General features: G+C 44.4%; 1 protein-coding gene across 2 annotated transcripts in view; it reads right to left on the bottom strand.

Annotated features, from left to right (window-relative positions):
• Positions 1-215: 215 nt before the first annotated feature.
• Positions 216-21,746, bottom strand: part of LOC135513911 (hexokinase-2-like) — a 93,036-nt gene continuing 71,505 nt past the window's right edge. Inside the window, exons 10-19 of one of the 2 annotated variants that reach the window (XM_064936918.1) lie at positions 14,003-14,307; positions 13,015-13,163; positions 11,743-11,862; positions 6,459-6,554; positions 6,110-6,209; positions 5,787-5,970; positions 5,199-5,354; positions 4,660-4,896; positions 500-659; positions 216-329 (exon numbers count right to left, since the gene is read on the bottom strand). In XM_064936918.1, coding sequence (XP_064792990.1) covers positions 515-659; positions 4,660-4,896; positions 5,199-5,354; positions 5,787-5,970; positions 6,110-6,209; positions 6,459-6,554; positions 11,743-11,862; positions 13,015-13,163; positions 14,003-14,307 — 1,492 coding nt within the window. In that variant the 3' untranslated portion in view covers positions 216-329; positions 500-514. Of the gene's footprint in view, positions 660-4,659; positions 4,897-5,198; positions 5,355-5,786; positions 5,971-6,109; positions 6,210-6,458; positions 6,555-11,742; positions 11,863-13,014; positions 13,164-14,002; positions 14,308-21,746 lie in introns of both variants that reach the window. The other variant, XM_064936917.1, reaches the window with a different exon arrangement.

Raw genomic sequence — 21,746 nt, 5'->3', positions numbered from 1 at the left:
TAACTGAAGTTTATTTAGTGCTTTATCCAGGTAGCCGGAAAGTAGAGCATTGCAGTAGTCTAACCTAGAAGTAACAAAAGCATGGATACATTTTTCTGCATCATTTTTTGACAGAAAGTTTCTGATTTTTGCAATGTTACATAGATGGAAAAAAGCTGTACTTGAAACAGTCTTGATATGTTCGTGAAAAGAGAGATCAGGGTCCAGAGTAATGCCAAGGTCCTTCATAATTTTATTTAAGACGACTGTACAACTATCAAGATGAATTGTCAGATCCAACAGAAGATCTCTTTGTTTAATTTGCCGCCATGCACACCCACACAAGCTCTCTGAAACATAGACAAACAGACACATACAACAATAATCAAATAAAATAGTACAAAAAAACTGGTGATGCAGGTTTGTGAACATGACATCATTTGCTCAACAGATGCGATGTGGCCCAGCTAATCTGGAAATAGGGTGCCATTGTGGGAGACAGCCCTTGTCCTCAGTGTACCCAGAACTCCCCCGCTCAGCGTTGCCCGGCATCTCGGATGCGACAAGCCACCGCTGTTATGAGAGCCGCCCCCTTCCCACTGCCATCCTCTGATTGGATGAAAGTGACCTTGCACTGCGGCGCCAGGTCCCTGACAGTCTCATGCATGAAGTTGGAGAAGCTGTGAAGACGAGAGGTAAGAAGAGAGATGAGAGGCAATTTACAATGTTATTACTGAACATAAGACAATAGACCAGAAGCTGCAGGGAATGCAGGGGAGTGAGCTCACATGGCCAGAAGCGGTAGAATGAGGTAGATGCGCATAGGCAGATACTGTAAAAAGATGCGGTGAAAAGGCATTTGAGGGTAGACTTTAGGATCCCTAGATGCTTACTGCTGATTTCAACACTATATCACTCAAATTAAATATATTTGGTAAAAAAATGCATAAAGAAACCAAATAACTATATTTTGTAGGCTACATTAAAAAAAATACATTTGAGAATGTTATCAAAACCTTGGAAACAGACGGCTTGCATAAAAAGTTAGGTTAGAAGATCTCAATGTTTATCTTTTTGTCGCCCACTAATTTTATTCATAGATTCAGACAGATTTAGAAGGAGAAACTAAAGACTATAAGGTAAAACATTTCAAGATTTCTAGTTATAGTGCCTTCAGAAAGTATTCATACCCCTTGACCTTTTCTACATTTTGTTATGTAACAGCCTGAATTCAAAATGGTTTCAATCATTTTTCCCCCCTCACCTATCTACATACAATACCCCATTATGACAAAGCAAAAACATGTTTTTTGACGATTTTGCTCATTTATTGTAAATGAAATATCTAATTTACATGTATTCATACCCCTGACTAAATATAGGTTAAAACTTTTGGCAGCGATTACAGCTTTGATGTAACGGTTTTCATGCGGTGAAAGAGAGTCGGACCAAAATGCAGCGTGTTTTAATCGTAAACATGAATCAATACAAATACTACAAAACAAAGAACGTAATGAATGTAACGAAAACCGAAACAGCCTGTACTAGTGTAAACTAACACAGCGACAGGAACAAGGACACTAAGGACAATCACCCACGAAACACACAAAGAATATGGCTGCCTAAATATGGTTCCCAATCAGAGACAACGATAATCACCTGACTCTGATTGAGAACCGCCTCAGGCAGCCATAGACTAACGCTAGACATCCCACAAAACCCCAAGACAAAAACACACCACAATAACCCATGTCACACCCTGGCCTGACCGAATAAATGAAGATAAACATAATAAATATAACCAGGGCGTGACAGAACCCTCCCCCCTAAGGTGCGGACTCCTGGACGCACATCAAAACAATAGGGAGGGTCCGGGTGGGCGTCTGTCCATGGTGGCGGCTCCGGACGTGGAACCCACTCTATAAATGTCTTTGTCCCCCCTCCACGCGTCCTAGGATAGTCCACCTTCGCCGCCGACCATGGCCTAGTAGTCCTCACCCAGAATCCCACTGGACTGAGGGGCAGCTCGGAACTGAGGGGCAGCTCGGGACTGAGGGGCAGCTCGGGACAGAGGGGCAGCTCGGGACAGAGGGGCAGCTCGGGACAGAGGGGCAGCTCGGGACAGAGGGGCAGCTCGGGACAGAGGGGCAGCTCGGGACAGAGGGGCAGCTCGGGACTGAGAGGAAGCCCGGCACTGTGAGGAAGCCCAGCACTGAGAGGAAGCTCAGCCAGGTATTTGGATCTGGCAGATCCTGGCTGGTTGACAGTTCTGGCAGATCCAGGGTGACTGGCAGATCTGGAAGGGTCTGGTTGACTGGCAGATCTGGAAGAATCTGGCTGACTGGCAGATCTGGAAGAGTCTGGCTGACTGGCAGATCTGGAAGTCTGGCTGACTGGCAGATCTGGAAGAGTCTTGCTGACTGGCAGATCTGGAAGAGTCTGGCTGACTGGCAGATCTGGAAGAGTCTGGCTGACTGACGGATCTGGCTGCTCCATGCTGACTGGCGGCTCTGGCTGCTCCATGTAGACTGACAGCTCTGGCTGCTTCTTGCAGACTGACAGCTCTGGCTGCTCCATGCAGACTGGCAGCTCCATGCAGACTGACAGCTACTTGCAGACTGACAGCTCCTTGCAGACTGACAGCTCCTTGCAGACTGACAGCTCCTTGCAGACTGACAGCTCGGGCTGCGCTAAACAGGCGGGAGACTCCAGCAGCGCAGAAGAGGAGGAAGGCTCTGGCTGCGCTAAACAGGCAGGAGACTCCAGCAGCGCAGGATAGGAGAAAGGCTCCGACAGCGCTGAACAGGCGAGGCGCACAGTAGGTCTGATGCGTGGTGCTGGCACTGGTGGTACTGGGCCGAGGACACGCACAGGAAGCCTGGTGCGGGGAGCTGCCACCGGAGGGCTGGGGTGTGGAGGTGGTACTGGGTAGACCGGACCGTGCAGGCGCACTGGAGCTCTTGAGCACCGAGCCTGCCCAACCTTACCTGGCTCGATGCCCACTCTAGCCCGGCCGATACGAGGAGCTGGAATATACCGCACCGGGCTATGCACCCGCACTGGGGACACCGTGCGCACCACTGCATAACACGGTGCCTGCCCGGTCTCTCTAGCCCTCCGGTAAGCACAGGGAGTTTGCACAGGTCTCCTACCTGGCGTAGCCCTACTCCCTGTGAGCCCCCTCCAAGAAATTTTTGGGGCTGACTCTCGGGCTTCCTAGCAAACCGTGTTCCCTCATATCGCCGGCTCCTGGCTCCGGCTGCCTCTGCTCTCCTCGCTGCCTCCACCTGTTCCCATGGAAGGCGATCCCTTCCCGCCAGGATCTCCTCCCATGAGTAGCAACCCTTGCCATCCAATATATCGTCCCATGTCCAATCCTCATTGCGCCGCTGTTGCTGCCTTTGCTGTTTCTCCTGTGGCTCCTGCCTGTTGACACGCTGTTTGTCCGTTTGTGGTGGGTGATTCTGTGACGGTTTTCATGCGGTGAAAGAGAGTCGGACCAAAATGCAGCGTGTAGATTGCGATCCATGTTTTAATCAACAAACGTAAACACAAATCAATACAAATACTACAAAACAAAGAACGTAACGAAAACCGAAACAGCCTATACTAGTGTAAACTAACACAGCGACAGGAACAAGGACACTAAGGACAATCACCCACGAAACACACAAAGAATATGGCTGCCTAAATATGGTTCCCAATCAGAGACAACGATAATCACCTGACTCTGATTGAGAACCGCCTCAGGCAGCCATAGACTAACGCTAGACATCCCACAAAACCCCAAGACAAAAACACACCACAATAACCCATGTCACACCCTGGCCTGACCGAATAAATGAAGATAAACATAATAAATATAGACCAGGGCGTGACATTTGAGTCTTTCTGGGTAAATCTAAGAGCTTTGCACACCTGGATTGTTCAATATTAAGGAACATTCAATGCCGTATTGGTAAGCAACTCCCTTGTATAACCTATTTGGCATTGTGTTTTAGGTAATTGTCTGCTCAAAGCTGAATTTGACTCCCAGTGTCTGTTGGAAAGCGGACTGAACCAGGTTTTCCTCTAGGATTTTGCCAGTGCTTAGCTCTATTTCGTTTTTTTTCCATCCTAAAAAAACTCCCTAATCCCTGCCGATGTTAAGCATACCCATAAGATGGCCACCACCATGCTTGAAAATATGAAGAGTGGTACTCAGTGATGTGTTGTGTTGGATTTGCCCCAAACATAATGCTTCATATTCAGGACATATATTATTCATATTCATATTCTGTACAGGCTTCCTTCTTTTCACTCTGTAATTTAGGTTAGTATTGTGGAGTAAATCCTTTGTTTTCTCCTATCACAGCCATTAAACTCTGTAACTGTTTTAAATTCACCATTGGCCTCATTGTGAAATCCCTGAGCGGGTTCCTACCTCTTCGGCAACTTTGTTAGGAAGGACTAGGTGGACTAGGTGTAATTAATAACTTAACATTGCTCAAAAGGATTTGTATTGTTTGTTGGGATATTCTATATATCTCTGCCTGCCCCCCCCCCCCTCCCTCCCCCCCTACCAATAGGTGCCCTTCTTTGCGTGACATTGGAAAATCTCCCTGGTCTTTGTGGTTGAATGAGCTTTGTGGTGTTTTGAGCTTTAACCTGACAGTATTATCACAAAAAGAAAACACTCACTGTGGGTGTAGTTTGTAGAGTGTTCCGTCGACACCCACTGTGATTTTGAGCTCAGGGAGGTTGCGGTTCTGCCGGATCTTATCGACCACGGCGGCCAGGCCGGCACCACAGAGCTGGGCAGCGCGGCAAGCTACCACGCTACACACCTCCTTAACCAGGATGCTGTCGTCACACGTAGAGCTGGTCAGACCCAGGTGCTGCAGGATGGAGCGCACCTGCCTCAGGGCCAGACGGTCACTAACAGGGGGGCACAGACAACAGTCAAGTAAATATCAACGAGATCTATATCAAATCAACACTTTTTATGAACATAAATAGCACACGTTCTCCATTCTATGCTAGACATATCGAAATCTAATAGCTTTGATACACAGAAAAAGGGATTCACACATTGCTCCCACCATGGTTGTCAACTTTTAAGCAACTTTTTTAATGAAACACTTTTCCAAATCTTCTTCTTGCTCGTCATGCATCAACACGAGATATTGATTAAAGGTGTGGTTACCACAAACATGACCAGACACTAGACACGGACTCACCTTTCGATCTGAGAGAGGAACTTGGTTTCAAAGATGCCTCTGGTCTTGAGCCTCTCAGAGAGTTTGCCACGGAACAGCAGTCCCTTAGTAGTGAACTCCAGCAGTACGTTCCTCACTATCTCCCCAAGGTACATCCCACTGATCATCTTCTCATACCTGACAGAGAGAGCGCGAGAGAGAACAAGAGAGAGAGAGCGAGACAAAGACAAAGACACTTGATTCCTGTGGCTTACTCCTGGAAAACCAGCTATCAGGCTTTAATGGATTAAAGTGTTATTGCCCTGGTGTGTGTCTAGTAGTCCCCAGCCTCCAAAGATACATCAATCAACTTGAACAAACAGTAAATAATAAATCCAATACACTCACAAGAAGGAGATATGAGTTTGTAACTTTTTCTTTGTTCAGTCCATCCTTTGTAAGTCAACACCTCAACTAAAGGTGTTCTTTCGTTATTATAAACTGGGTGGATCAAGCCCTGAATGCTGATTGGCTGAAAGCCTTAGCCATGGTATATTGGCCATACACCATACCCCCTCTGGCCGTATTGCTTTATTATAACACAACTGCAAACAACCAGTAATATTCTACGTCTGTTTTCCAGGGTTGGCCGAGTGCTCATCCACGGCTTTGTCGAAGTCTGTGCTGAAGTCGTCCAGCTCTCCATGGTCCCCGAACGCCCCCCACTCCATGTTAACACACATCTTCCCTTCGCTCCCATCCAACAGCTCCATGTTCTGCATCTCCTCCATGTAGCACACGTTGGTGCCAGTACCTGGAAAGAGGGGAAGTGAGTGAGTGAGTGAGTAAGTAAGTGAGAGGAAACTCATTGAAATAAATGGGAGACCGTTGTTGATCTGTTACAGCCTGTGCTTGTGGCCCAAAAGGCACATCCAGTAGGCTCTGAGACTCACCTACAATGAGGCCCACCTCACACAGTGGGTCCTCGTAGCCACATGTCATCATGGTGCCCACCGTATCATTCACCACGGCAACCACGTCCAGGTCAAACTCCTACAAAAACATCAACACGAAGAAGTACATATCACTAACATGGAACAGTGTGCTATAATCAGAGAATTTCAGATTTGAGACTGGTATACTAACATCAAATTCCAAAATGGTTACAAAGGTGTACTTTCATGGTATCATATTACATTTTTAAAGGATTTGAGATCTGGGCAGTGTAGGATTTTTAAAGGATTTGAGATCTGGGCAGTGTAGGATTTTGAGAAAGCCCAGTCAATAGGTGTGACCTCTGACCTCTCTGCGGTAGATAGCATCCTTCAGTAGAGTGACAACATCCTCCCCCTCGCAGCCAGTAGCTTTGAAACCCTTGGTCCACTTTAGCAGGATGCCCTGGAGGAGGAGAAGGAAGAGGGACGGACATCACATTAGGACAGGCATCTTTATCTGGCCCTTAGCAGAGTGTTGATTAGTCGGAAACCTAAGACATGAAGGCCAGCCAGCCTTGGCACGTGAGGGTATTTGTTTTGGAACGCAAAGGTTTGGCAAGCCATCCCCCCAAAAATGTATTTGTTATGTTCCAGACTTATTCTAAAATTTATTAAATTGTTTCCCCCCCTTAATCTACACACAATATACCATGACAAAGCAAAAACAGGTTATACATTTTTCCTAATTTATTAAATATAAAAAACGGAAATATCACATTTACATGTATTCAGACCCTTTACTCAGTACTTTGTTGAACCACCTTTAGCAGCAATTACACCATTGAGTCTTCTTGAGTATGACATTACAAGCTTGGCACACCTGTATTTGGGGAATTTCTACAATTCTTCTATTTTCAGGTCTCTCCAGAGATGTTCGATTAGATTCAAGTCCAGGCTCTGGCTGGGCCACTCAAGGACATTGAGACTTGTCCCGAAGCCACTCCTGTGTTGTCTTGGCTGTGTGCTTAGGATCGTTGTCCTGTTGGCAGATGAACCTTCACCCCAGTCTGATGTCCTGAGCGTTCTTGAGCAGGTTTTCAACAAGGATCTCTGTACTTTCCTACGTTCATATTTGCCTCGATAATGACTAGTCTCCCAGTCCCTGTTGCTGAAAAACCCCACAGCATGATGCTGCCACCACCATGCTTCACCGTAGGGATGGTGTCAGGTTTCCTAAAGACGTGATGCTTGGCATTCAGGCCAAAGAGTTCAATCTTTATTTCATCAGACCAGAGATTCTTGTTTCTCATGGTCCGAGAGTATTTAGGTGCCTTTTGGCAAACTCCAAGTGAGCTGTCATGTGCCTTTTACTGATGAGTGGCTTCCTTCTGGCCACTCGACCATAAAGGCCACAGAGGAACTCTAGAGCTCTGTCAAGAGTGACCATCGGGTTCTTGGTCACCTCCCTGACCAAGGACCTTTCCCCCTAATCGCTCAGTTTGACCAGGCGGCCAGCTCTAGGAAGAGTCTTGGTGGTTGCAAACTTCTTCCATTTATGAATGATGGTGGCCACTGTGTTCTTGGGGACCTTCAATGCTGCAGACATTTTTGGTACCATTACCCTGATATGTGCCTCGACACAATCCTGTCTCGAAGCTCTACAGACAATTCCTTCGACCTCATGGCCGCCTGGTTTTTGCTCTGACATGCACTGTCAACTGTGGGACCTTATATAGACAGGTGTGTGCCTTTCAAATTTTATTTAAACGTTTATTTAAATGTTTTCTAATTAAATAAATGTATTTAATTTAACCTTCATTTAACTAGGCAAGTCAGTTAAGAACAAAATCTTATTTACAATTTTTAATTTCACCTTTATTGAACCAGGGAGGCTAGTTGAGAACAAGTTCTCATTTGCAACTGCGAGCTGGCCAGGATAAAGCAAAGCAGTTTGACACATACAACAACACAGAGTTAAACATGGAATAAACAAACATACAGTCAATAATACATTAGAAAACGTCTATATACAGTATGTGCAAATGAGGTAGGATAAGGGAGGTAAGACAATAAATAGGCCGTGGTGGTGAAGTAATTACAATATAGCAATTAAACACTGGAATGGTAGATGTGGAGAGAATATATATATATATATATATATATATATACTGACTAACTGACTAACCACCTGTGGACGTCGGGCCCTCATACCACCCTCATGGAGTCTGTTTCTGACCGTTTGAGCAGACACATGCACATTTATGGCCTGCTGGAGGTCATTTTGCAGGGCTCTGGCAGTGCTCCTCCTTGCACAAAGGCGGAGGTAGCGGTCCTGCTGCTGGGTTGTTGCCCTCCTACGGCCTCCTCCACGTTTCCTGATGTACTGGCCTGTCTCCTGGTAGCGCCTCCATGCTCTGGACACTACTCTAACAGACACAGCAAACCTTCTTGCCACAGCTCGCATTGATGTCCCATCCTGGGTGAGCTGCACTACCTGAGCCACTTGTGTGGGTTGTAGACTCCGTCTCATGCTCCCACTAGAGTGAAAGCACCGCCAGCATTCAAAAGTGACCAAAACATCAGCCAGAAAGCATAGGAACTGAGAAGTGGTCTGTGGTACCACCTGCAGAACCACTCCTTTATTGGGGTTGTCTTGCCTATAATTTCCACCTGTTGTCTATTCCATTTGCACAACAGCATGTGAAATGTATTGTCAATCAGTGTTGCATCCTAAGTGGACAGTTTGATTTCACAGAAGTGTGATTGACTTGGAGTTACATTGTGTTGTTTAAGTGTTCCCTTTATTTTTTTGAGCAGTGTATATTGTGGCAGACAGCAGGGAGAGGTGAGGGGAGTGGTGATTGAAGGAAGATATCTTGCAGCCTGCTGGCTCCACCCCTAAGCCTTATATGGACTTCCTGCCCCAACAAGGCAACACGGTGGATTGTTAAGCCATTGAGTGCTTGGGGATAGAAAAAAGAAGCGGCTGCACAAAGGGTGAGAGGACCGAGAGGGAAAAGCCTGTCATGGAGAGGGTGAGAAGCGGAAGAATTAACTCTACGATTACCCGTTGTGAACTGGTTGCTGGATTCCCCCCTTTCCCACTGTGTGCAAATAGCATTTTTTAGTTTGATTACAGGCTCAAAATGTCCAGAAACAAAGAACTTTCTTCTGAAACTTGTCAGTCTATTCTTGTTCTGAGAAATTAAGGCTATTCCATGCGAGAAATTGCCCAAAAACTGAAGATCTCGTACAAAGCTGTGTACTACTCACAGAACAGCACAAACTGGCTCTAGCCAGAATAGAAAGAGGAGTGGGAGGCGCGGTGCACAACTGAGCAAGAGGACAAGTACATTAGAGTGTCTAGTTTGAGAAACAGATGCCTCACAAGTCCTCAACTGGCAGCTTCATTAAATAGTACCCACAAAGCACCAGTCTCAAAGTCAACAGTAGAAGAGGCGACTCCGGGATGCTGGCCTTCTAGGCAGAGTTCCTCTGTCCAGTGTCTGTGTTGTTTTTCCCCATCTTAATATTTTAAGATCTGTGATATGGCTTTTTCTTTTCTTGACCTAACAGTTGAGGAGAGACTGACTGCATCACTTCTTCATTTTATAAGAAACATTCATGTGTTGAAAATTGTTTGCATAGTCAACTTACACACAGCTCTGACACACACACTTACCCCACCGGAAAAGATTAAGATGGGCAAAAGAACACAGACACTGGACAGAGGAATATAAATTTGTTTTACTGAAGGACCGTTCTGTTTGCGCTCTCTGTTGTAAAACTGTTGTTTGCTGGACATTAATTGTAAGGCGTCATTTTGAAACGAGACATGGGAAAAACTTCATGGATGAGGCGGACAAGGCTGAAGGAATCAAAAGGGCAGTGTCCAGGTATGAAAAGCAAAGCAGTGTGTTTACAAATCTACATACAGTCAAAAATCAAGCTACAGAGGAGAGCTACAAAGTTGAGCAGTGCTTTGCTAAACATGGAAAACCATTTACTAATGGAGAATATATCAAGGAGGCTTTACTTAGTAATTCCCAGGCTTAATTTGATGGATTGCCTAACAAAGACAAAATCATCTCAAAGACATGCCTGTCTCCAGAACTGTTGAAGGGTGCGTTACGGAGATGGAAACAGCAAACTGTAGCGTTAAAAGATGCACCTATGTTTAGTGTGGCTCTCGATGAGAGAGTGGATGTGAATGATATTCCACGACTGACGGTTGTTGCAAGATACTATGACCCAGAGCAGGTATGTGAGGAGCTGCTTGGTCTATAACCCATGCATGGTACTACTAAAGGGGAAGATGTAGCAAAAGCATTCACAGAACATTTTGAGGAGAGAGGTGTCGATATTAAAAACGCAGCCCGTCTGGTGTTCAACCTTCCCAAGTTCTCTCACGTCACCCCGCTCCTCCGCTCTCTCCACTGGCTTCCAGTTGAAGCTCGCATCCGCTACAAGACCATGGTGCTTGCCTACGGAGCTGTGAGGGGAACGGCACCGCAGTACCTCCAGGCTCTGATCAGGCCCTACACCCAAACAAGGGCACTGCGTTCATCCACCTCTGGCCTGCTCGCCTCCCTACCACTGAGGAAGTACAGTTCCCGCTCAGCCCAGTCAAAACTGTTCGCTGCTCTGGCCCCCCAATGGTGGAACAAACTCCCTCACGACGCCAGGACAGCGGAGTCAATCACCACCTTCCGGAGACACCTGAAACCCCACCTCTTTAAGGAATACCTAGGATAGGATAAAGTAATCCTTCTCAACCCCCCCTCCCCCTTAAATGATTTAGATGCACTATTGTAAAGTGGCTGTTCCACTGGATGTCATAAGGTGAATTCACCAATTTGTAAGTCGCTCTGGATAAGAGTGTCTGCCAAATGACTTAAATGTAAATGTATCTCGCTCGCATCTCGCTATGCAGGCTGACCCAGGTCGCCAGTTGAACGGTGTTTCCTCCGACACATTGGTGTGGCTGGCTTCGGGTTTAAGCTGGCGGGTGTTAAGGAGCATGGTTTGGTGGGTCATGTTTCGCCTCTCCCAAGCCTGTTGGGGAGTTGTAGTGATGAGACAAGATCGAAATTGGGGAGAAAAAGGGGTGTAATAAAAAGAGAAACTGTGTTCCAAGATCAAGCCTGTGGTGCTGATGGACAGCACCTCTCTTTAGTGAGATATGGAATTCTTCCATTTGTGGGCAATTAGATATTCAATAGACACAATTAGTTGTAATGCACATATGAAAATCCTAACTGGCATGCAGATCGTTAGAAATGGTAGGGTAAATTGTAAATTGGCACCCCACACAAAAAAGGTATATGCTATGTCAGGATCACAGGCTACAGGCACCTAGAGCATGGGTGAATAGACCATGTGTTGCACTCTGACCACTCCTGTCAACACTTGTCCTTCCAAGCGTTGCCCTGGGAATGATGAGGTGCAGACAGAGCACGATGAGTGTTCTCTAGTCTTCTCAACGTTTTGTCTGTGAGAGTTTCAGCAGTAGTGGGTCAATCGATAAAAAAACGATTGAAATGCATTGCTTTTTGTGTATGTGTGGTGTATATGTGGTGTCTGTGAGTGTATATGTGGTGTCTGTGTGTGTGTGTGTGTGTGTGTGTGTGTGTGTGTGTGCGCTTTGTTACCTGGTCCAGTTTGCTCTGATGGCAGGGGAAGGAGAAGGTGAAGCCAAGGGGCAAGGACGCTCCTTTCATACCCATGTACTCCAGGAAGTCAGCGATGCAGTGCACTATGTGGTCAAACAGCTGACAGGGAGAGAGAGAACAGAAAGAGAAGGAGAGAACGAGAGAGATGACAGAGAGAAAGAGAAATAGAAAAGAGTGAGAAAGAGAGAAAAGATAGGTCAAATTACCAATGCAGTGGACTGGGAATGAGCTCTACCTATTAGTGTTGGCCAATATTTTATATCTATGGATGATAATTGAAAGCCATTGTCGATGGTGACGACATAGTCAATTGACAGACGGTGGTTTAGCCTATTTGAACTTGACTGGCGCAGCACAGTAACGAATGGAGTAGGGCAGCACACGAGTGACATTCCGAGTAATCTTCCCATTCCTATTTGCTTTAGCTTATTTCAATAAATAGCCTATGTTGTACAGGCCTACAGAACGCAAGAGAGGAATGTAGGCTAGACAGCAGAGAATTCCACCAAAGCAGCACAAAATGTCCATTCAGAAAATATTGCTTCTCTTTCTCTCTCTCTGTCGGATGCATGGGCCTTATAGCCTAAACTTGTACATGTTTTATAACTGACACTCCTTAACTATATTGTCTAGCTGTTAAAAAAAAACATTGGCTATATTCCCTTCTCTCCATTCAATATGAATATGACCTTTGGGCAAGGCTACGCTTTCATCATTTGATGCATGCATGGCTTTCTCCAGATCAAACAATGAATGAATCTAACAACGTTCCATCTCAAAGTTGTTTGAATATCCTAAAAACGTATGGTAGCCATGGGACTGATAATGAAAGAGAACAAACCATATCAATGGCCTATGGAAAAATATAATGACAAGTTAAATCAAGTTTAAATGATCAGTACAGGGTGAAAAAATCCCTCCATGTGAGGTTCAAATCTAAATGGCCAATAACCTCTCCTCCTACGCCTATCATAAAAGCTTGAAGACAAATGACAGTTATGAACAGCAGCCTATTTCCCAAATATTTGAATAGCCTAAGAAGGTACTGTTGTCCTACAGTTGTCGCATTCAAAAAGAACAAGAATATAATCCTCAAGTCTCATCTTTCAAAATACATAGAGTCCTCTTAACTTACAGCATTTCTCACACACAGACAACCTAAAGTTCCCAAATTAGCAGGAGGGATTGGGGGAAACTTCATTGCACGAGGTGCTCAAGTTCAGAACGGCTGTCAGTGAAAACCTGGTTTACCTCCTCTCCAGTGCCCTGCATGGCCTCCTGGGGAATGGAGTAGATCTTGTTGTACATCTCCACACTGCGTCTCTTCCCGCGCCGCACACGCACCAGCAGAACCCGGAAGTTGGTCCCTCCCAGGTCCAGGGCCAAGAATTCACCACTCTCTGATGAGTTCAATAGGCACAATGGGGAGAGAAGTTAAGAAATTAGGATAACACTCCAAAATTATATTTAGCAGTTTGGGGGTTATGTGCCTTGTTAAGGACCACAACAGCAGTAGGTGCTCACATCCTAATGTACATTTTGTCAGCCATGGATTTCCAACCGCTGAGCTTTTGATTGCTGGCCCATCTCTCTAACCCAGGGGTGTCAAACTAATTTACCCCAGGAGCCGCATTGGGTCTTAAACAAGGTCTGGAGGGCCGTACTGAAAATGTATTACATTTCCTCGCTGTCAATAATTGTATAAAAATCGTCCTCTATCCATTGTTTTTGGAATTTTCTATGCTCCCTGACTGTCTAGCTTTCATTTAGGTGACTATTAGCGAGCTAGACACAATCAAGAAACTGTATTATAAGTCCATTATAATTTCTAATTCGATTTGGTTTTAATAATTTGAAAGTATATTGAGTTTGTGTTTTTATTTGTAACAGCTTAAGGCTTTCTTCTCAGTTTCCTGCTATAGCCCTGCCAAGGACATCCATCTATTTTCAAGGATTTTCAAGGCCCATCAGTAGCTTATGGCTCCCTCTCCTACCATACACACATGGAGAATCCCGATTCCTAACCCGATTCTTCGCGTCCCCTGTCCTCACCTCCTAAAAACCAATTGGATGAGGTCAGAGGTCCCTCCCCTCAGACTTTCTAATCCAATTGGTTTTGAAAAGCGGGCGAGGAGAGACTATATGAAGAATCAAGAAAATGCCATTGAGATTCTTCCACAGATAACACCCCTCTCCCCTCTCCCTCCTCTCTCCATATTCTCTTCTCTTGACCCTGTACCTGTGCCGTCGGGCATGGAGCGAACAAAGGTGGGCAGCATCTTGACGGTGGCCTGGTCATGACTCTCCTTGGCCAAGCCTCTGTTCATCTCCTCTCCCATCCGCCTTTTCACGTCCAGCAGCTGCTCCTGGCTCAGACGCAGAGCGTCCAGGATACGCTGCCGCTCGGCATGCTGGATAGCCAGCCGAAACGCCACTGCTGTCACCATGGCCGCTCCCTTCCCACTTCCGTCCTCCGAGCGCAGGAAACGTACATCGCAGTCCGGCACCAGCCGCCGCACCATCTTGTGGAGCCGCCGCGCAAACCTGGGAGAGGAGGTACAACTTTATTTTAAGCTTATTAAACATTATTAAAAGGCTCATTAGCTATTAGTAAACTGTTTGTAAATTAAATATATATGATCATGTTTCAGTTACTAGTGAATACATGTACAGTACCAGTCAAAAGTTTGGACACCTACTCATTCAAGGGTTTTTCTTTATTTTTACTATTTTCTACATTGTAGAATAATAGTGAAGAATTCATATGGAATCATGTAGTAACCAAAAAAGGGTTAAACAAATCAAAATATATTTGAGATTTTAGATTCTTGAAAGTAGCCACCCTTTGCCTTGACAGCCTTGCACACTCTTGTGATGGTGTGGGGGTTCTTTGCTAGTGACACTGTCAGTGATTTATTTAGAATTCAAGGCACACTTAACCAGCATGGCTACCACAGCATTCTGCAGCGATATGCCATCCCATCTGGTTTGCGCTTAGTGGCACGATCATTTGTTTTTCCACAGGACAATGACCCAACACTGCTCCAGGCTGTGTAAAGGCTATTTGACCAAGAAGGAGTGATGGAGTGCTGCATCAGATCACCCAACCTGAACCCAATTGAGATGGTTTGAGATGAGTTGGACCGCAAACTGAAGGAAAAGCAGCCAACAAGTGCGCAGTATATGTGGGAACTCCTTCAAGACTGTTGGAAAAGCATTCCAGGTGAAGCTGGTTGAGAGAATGTGCAAAGCTGTCATCAAGGCAAAGGGTGGCTACTTTGAATCTAACATCTTGTAAGGATATGGGTGTATCTGGTGCAGAGGAGTCAGGCGCAGGACAGCAGAGATGAGTAACACAAGGAACTTTGCTCAATTTCCAAATACATGAAGTAATACCAGGCCCACAATCATCGGACCGAACTTACAATAAAGTATTCACGCACAAAAAATGTGGGGAAAACAGAGGGTTAAATAATGAACATGTAATTGGGGAATTGAAACCAGGTGTGTAAAACAAAGACAAAACAAATGGAAAATGAAAAGTGGATCAGCGATGGCTAGAAGGCCAGTGACGCCGCCTGCCGAATGCCGCCCGAACAAGAAGAGGCACCAACTTCGTAAGTCATGACACATCTAAAATATATTGTGATTTGTTTAACATTGTTTTAGTTACTACATGATACCATGTGTTATTTAATTGTTTTGATGTCTTACCTATTATTCTACAATGTAGAAAATAGTAAAATAAAGAAAAACCCTTGAATGAGTAGGTGTGTCCAAACTTTTAACTGGTACTGTATGTATAAGCCATTTACTACTTGGTCTTGTAATTTTAACTGGCACTTGAGATGTAAGGGTCAACTCCATTGTAATTTCCCTCATCCACTGTGTAATTTAGTTAAGTCTATTCTAGGAGAATTGCTCTGAGTAGTCATGCTCTCAGGGAGGTGTAGATTGAAACTCAGGGAGGTGTAGATTGTTGTCAAGTTGAGTTGGAATTCATTAAAATGAAACTCGACAATGTCCATAGCATTTCATTTTTAATGTCCTGAAACAACTGGAGCTGAAGTGCATTTGAGTCTTGCCTCTTTGGAATCAGAGTGGAAGTCTACTTCCTCACTTGTCTTTTTTATTTATTTATTTATTTTACCTTTATTTTACTAGACAAGTCAGTTAAGAACAAATTCTTATTTTCATTGACAGCCTAGGAACAGTGGGTTAACTGCCTGTTCAGGGGCAGAACGACAGATTTGTACCTTGTCAGCTCGGGGATTCGAACTTGCAACCTTTTGGTTACTAGTCCAACGCTCTAACCACTAGGCTACCCTGCCGCCCCTTTAATATATATAGGGTAAAAAAAAATCCAAACAGTACCTTATATGACTCATGCTCTGAGTGCTGTGAAACTCAGGGAGGTGTAGATTGTTTGAGTATCAAGTTGAGTTGGAATTTATTCATATAAAACTTGACAATGTGCAATAGCATTTCATTTTTTGAGTCATGACCACATAGGCAAATTCCAGTTGGCCCAGAACAGAGCAGCACGACTGGCCCTTAAATGTAAACATAGGGCTTATATTAAGAACATGCATGTCAATCTCGCCTGGCTCAAAGTAGAGGAGAGATTGACATGTTGAAAGCACTGTTCAAACAGCTAACACACAGCTCAGACACCCATGCATACCCCACAAAACATGCCACCAGGGGTCTTTTCACAGTTCCCAAGTCCAGAACAGAGGCTAGGAAACACACAGTATTATATAGAGCCATGACTACATGGAACTCTCCTCCACCTCAGGTAACTCAAGCTAGCAGTAAAATCAGATTTTAAAAAAACAAATTAAAAAAAACACCTCACGGGGGATCACGTGACCCTTGAAGAGATGGCCTCATGAACTAAGAGCTCCGCACAAGTAGTTTCCAATTCCTAATCTTCCCTCCACTCCAAGTTCAAACTCATTTAGCTTTAGTAAAAAAAGTCATGGCTGCTACAAAAGGCGACACTACAGGTGACATTTTTACCCGGACTCGAGCATTAGCGAAGGAAAAAGCCTCCAAGAACAAGGTAGCTTCAGAAAAAACTAGCGCCATTAGCCAGGAGCAAGAGGACCCGCTCCCCCCGAGGCACAACGAATGCCAACCTCGCACTCTGTCGAAGACATCCTTTCTGAGTTGAGATCCCAACGTACAGAACTAAACACCAAATTAGATGCCATTAACTCTCAGCTCAGTGCGATAGGGGGCAAGGTGACAATCCTGGAAAACGCTTTGCCTGACATCAACAACAAGATAACCATAAACGCGGAAAACTTATTGACAGATGCCATGGAAACAATAGCATATGCTAAAAAGAAAATAGAGCATCTGGAAGAGAAAACAGAGGTCCTGGAAAACAGGGGGCGAAGGATTAATTGTGTTCTATTCAATCTGGGTGAAAAAGAAGAGGGAAACATGCCACTGATCCGCAACCTGCAAGACAAACTTCCCGAGTGGCTCCACCTGTCCACCGACAGGCCCATAGAACTCGAGAGAGCTCACCGAACACTGAAGCCCCCACCAGCAGCCAGACAACCACCGCCCCCAATCACCATATGTTTCCTGAGATTCACTGACAAGGAACGTGTCCTACAGGCGGCGAAAAACAACACAATCGCAGTGGGGAACGCCAAACTCCCTTTACACCAGGACCTGTCAGCTGGAATACGCCGAGAGTTTGACGAAGTGAAGAAATACTCAATTGACCGAGGCATCTTCAGGGGATTCAAATACCCAAACGAGCTCAGGATTCTTAGAACCCTGCGACACTTCAAAACTCCCGAAGAGGCAAAACGTTTTTTGAAAGAAAATCCTGGTCAATGAGAAACGGACCAATGACTAAATGCGATTAATGCTATTACTAAAGGAGGTAAGACAACATATAGCCGACATCCAAAGACACGCCCCGCTAAATGTCATTATAGCCGTCTAATCTCTATTTCTGTTCCTTTAGCTGAGAGGGATAGGCTCTATAGCCTAACCTCGGCCTACTAATGTCTCAGACTTCTTTTACTTCCCTCTTTTTGTTGATATTATTACTGTGGTTCCCTATGTCCCGTGGGGGAGGTATATGTAGGCTGGGCTATTGATTTTATTTTCTCCCTCTTTTAATGTGGTCTGGACGTGGGCTACGTTGTCATTTACTCAATGCGGGGTGGAGAGGATGAGGCATTTCTTTGGTGGGGAGATGGAGACGTTGTGCGTTGCTAACTTTTCATGGTTTTTGTTTTTTTCAGAACACAGAATTGAGACTGAGCGGGGGGGGGGGGTAATAGATCCAACTGGATGTGTCGAGTTGTCTGGGAACTCGGCTGGGGTGTTCAGAGATTGTTATTTTATGTACTCCATTTATTTTCCTTTTATGTGAACGCAGCTTTAACTACTATCCACTTTTACCCAGCAATGACTTGCACTAAAGTTCGATTACTGTTCAATGACAATGACTAGTACCTTAAATCTATTGACATGGAACTGCCATGGTTTAGGGCATGCAATAAAATGGAAAAATATACTATGTGCTCTAAAAAAGGAAAAAGCAGACATCGCGCTATTACAAGAGACACACCTCTGTGATGCTGAACATGCTAAACTCCGCAGAGCTTGGGTGGGACAGGTGTATTTCTCATCTTTCAAATCAAACAGTAGAGGTACAGCCATACTTATCCATAAAAATGTTACATTCATAATTGACAAAAACATATCTGATCCGTAGGGGAGATTTATTTTGATAACTGGGTCACTATATGGTCAACCAATTACTCTCTTAAACATATACGCCCCTAACACAGATACTCCTGCCTTCCTGTCAAAAATGATAACCCTGTTCAATGAGCATTGTGTTTCCTTTGGCGGGGAGATTTTAATTGTACCCTTAACAACCCTAGACAAATCATCTCAAGTCCCCACCACAAATCCTAGATCTGCAAAGATTTTGAACTCTCTTACTAAAGAGATGGGACTGATAGATATCTGGAGAGAGACTAATAGCTCATCTATGGACTATACATACTACTCTAATGTCCATAACACCTACTCCCATATAGATTACATTTTTATCCCAAAGAGTTTCATAAATTCAGCCACATGTACAAATCGGACCCATAGCACTTTCAGATCACACCTTTGTCCACCTCCGCTTCGACATCTGCAAAAACATACCGAGGTCAAAGAGCTGGAAATTCAACACCTCCATGTTATCAAACGAAGCGTTCCATACATTGGTAACTACATGGATAGACAACTACACACAAGACAACAAAGATTCTCCTGTTTCTCCGGCCACAATGTGGGACGCTGCTAAAGCCACACTAAGAGGTCATCTAATTGCATATGCTTCCTCTAAGAAAAAAGCAATGAAAGCACACAGGCTAGATCGAGAGGGAGCTGGAATGCTGTGAAAAATACATAAACAAACAATCCCCAGACATCTTTAAAGCAGCCAAAGCCAAACTGAATTTGGACTACACTCGGGAGAAAACTTTTTTTCTTCTTTACTAAACAGAAATACCATGAGTATAGCAATAGGCCCAGTAGATTGCTTGCTTACCAATTAAAAATGGAGCAGTCAGAGCGTACAATCATGGCTATCCAAACAGCAGAGGACGAGGTCACATATGACCCAAAAAAGATCAATTTAACTTTTCATGATTTTTACTGCAAACTATATACTGTATCTCTGAGAGAAAACACACAGAGGCAGAACTCCACTCTTTCCTAGAGGGAATCTCGCTACCTAAACTATCAGAGACCGACCAAGAAGATCTCAACTCCCCCTTCACTCCTGAGGAGATCCTGGAGGCAATTTCATCCATGCCACCTAATAAGTCCCCAGGCCCAGATGGATTCCCCAGAGAGTTCTACAAAGCTTTTTGGCCCCAGCTCAGCCCTATCTTCATGCCAATGCTGGAGGATTTTTGCAAAAACGGAGTTCTCCCAGACCCAATGCACACAGCTCGCATTACAGTGTTGCTCAAAAAGGACACGGACCCCCTATCCTGCTCGTCCTTCCGACCCATAAGCTTGTTGGATTTCGACTATAAAATAATTACCAAATTGCTCGCCAAAAGACTAAACACTCTTCCCAAAATAATAAAAGCGGACCAAACTGGATTTATTAGAGACAGATACTCTTCTGATAACATTCGCAGTCTTTTTGATATTATTAATCAAGTAAACGCACAGAAGGCCCCTGTCCTGCTGGCTTCACTGGATGCTGAGAAGGCATTTGACAGGATGGAGTGGAGCTTTCTGTTTTCAGTCTTAGAAAATATCAATATGGGCCCAAATTTTATTAAATGGATCAAATCACTATACTCTCATCCAAATGCCATGATGACAAATAATGGACTGAACTCTGACAGATTCCCTCTGGAACGGGGCACAAGACACGGGTGCTCGCTGTCCCCCTGCTCTACTTGTTGGGGGCGGAGCCTCTGGCAGAGCTGATAAGGAGCAATCCAAGTATTATGGGTGTCTCTGCAGGCGGCCTGCAGCACAAGATTTCACTCTACAAGGATGATGTGTTGCTCTACATATCCAACCCGGAGAAATCCCTCCCTCTCATTTTAGACACAATTGCTCAGTATGGCAAGTTTTCAGGTTATAAGATCAATTTTAACAAATCCACTGTCTGCCCTCTCAATATTACACTCAACAGCTCTATGAAGACATTATGTCCTTTCCAATGGAAAACACAGGGGTTTCAATACCTCGGTATCTTCATAACGCCAGATCTGAATAGCCTTCTCAAGGAAAATTATCTTCCACTCCTGGATCGAATCAAGAACGATCTCCAAACCTGGATCTCCCTCCCAATTAGCTTAGTAGGAAGAATTAATGTCATCCGTATGAACGTCCTCCCTAAACTGAACTACTTATTTCAGATGCTCCCATGCTATCTCCCAGTTTCCTTTTTCAAAACAACTAACCAAAACATCACTACATTTATATGGGGCAATAAAAAACCTAGGATCAAGTTTTCCACTCTATCGAAACCTGAATCTAAGGGTGGTCTTGCCCTTCCCTCCCTTCAATTGTACTACTGGTCTGCCCAAATCTGCAACATGCTAACATGGATCACAAACAGACAAAAGTTAACGTGGATTCAGATAGAAGCCCAATCCTGTGGTTCATTGCCCTTATATTCAATTATATTCATTGAAGTGGGCAATATAGCCAAAACCTTTGATTTACAGCACCTTACTAGCGTGGAGGGACTGTAAGAAATATCTGGGCATTTCCTCCCAAATATGTTCTCACTCGCCTATAGTAGACAACCCAGACTTGCCAAAAGCCCTGAGGGATGCCAACTTTAGTCTTTGGCATACTCTAGGAATCAGAGTATTTCATCAGAAAACCACTACACTGAAATCCTTTCAAGAGCTCTGCAGTGAATTCAATGTGCCAAGATCCCATTTTTTTTTATATCTTCAAATTAGACATTTAATTTCCTCATTTACCTCCAAGAAGAGGTTTAGAACTCAGTTGAATGAAGTTGAAACCCTTCTTGTCACAACACAATCCATTAATTAAAGGCAAAATATCTTACATCTATAGACTCCTTTCTGAGAAAGGAGGCTCCTCCTTTACTCCGTTGAAAATAATTTGGGAAACTTGGTCTGACTATCAGTGATGAGTTATGGGTGGAGGTTTGCAACAGGGTATACTGCACCTCTACTAATGTAAAAATGAAAGAATCCAATTACAAATTTTTGTACAAAACCAGATTGTTGACTTTCTCCCTCTTGAAAAGCTCACTTATGACCTCCACAAAAGACAGCCCAAGTTTGATAGACTCTGGTCTCCACTATTCAACTATATTTCAAACTGGACAGAGTGAACGGGGTGACTAGGGAAATGTGCAGATACATGTTGTGTAAGATGCTGTAAAATCTTAAAACTAATTATTGGCTCGTCGTCTCAGCGAAGGCTAGAAATAGCTAATAAGA

This window comes from Oncorhynchus masou, chromosome 25, assembly GCF_036934945.1.
Source record: "Oncorhynchus masou masou isolate Uvic2021 chromosome 25, UVic_Omas_1.1, whole genome shotgun sequence".
NCBI lineage: Eukaryota > Metazoa > Chordata > Actinopteri > Salmoniformes > Salmonidae > Oncorhynchus > Oncorhynchus masou.
Note: the sequence above shows the minus strand (reverse complement) of the source record. Positions and strands in the feature narration are given on the sequence as shown.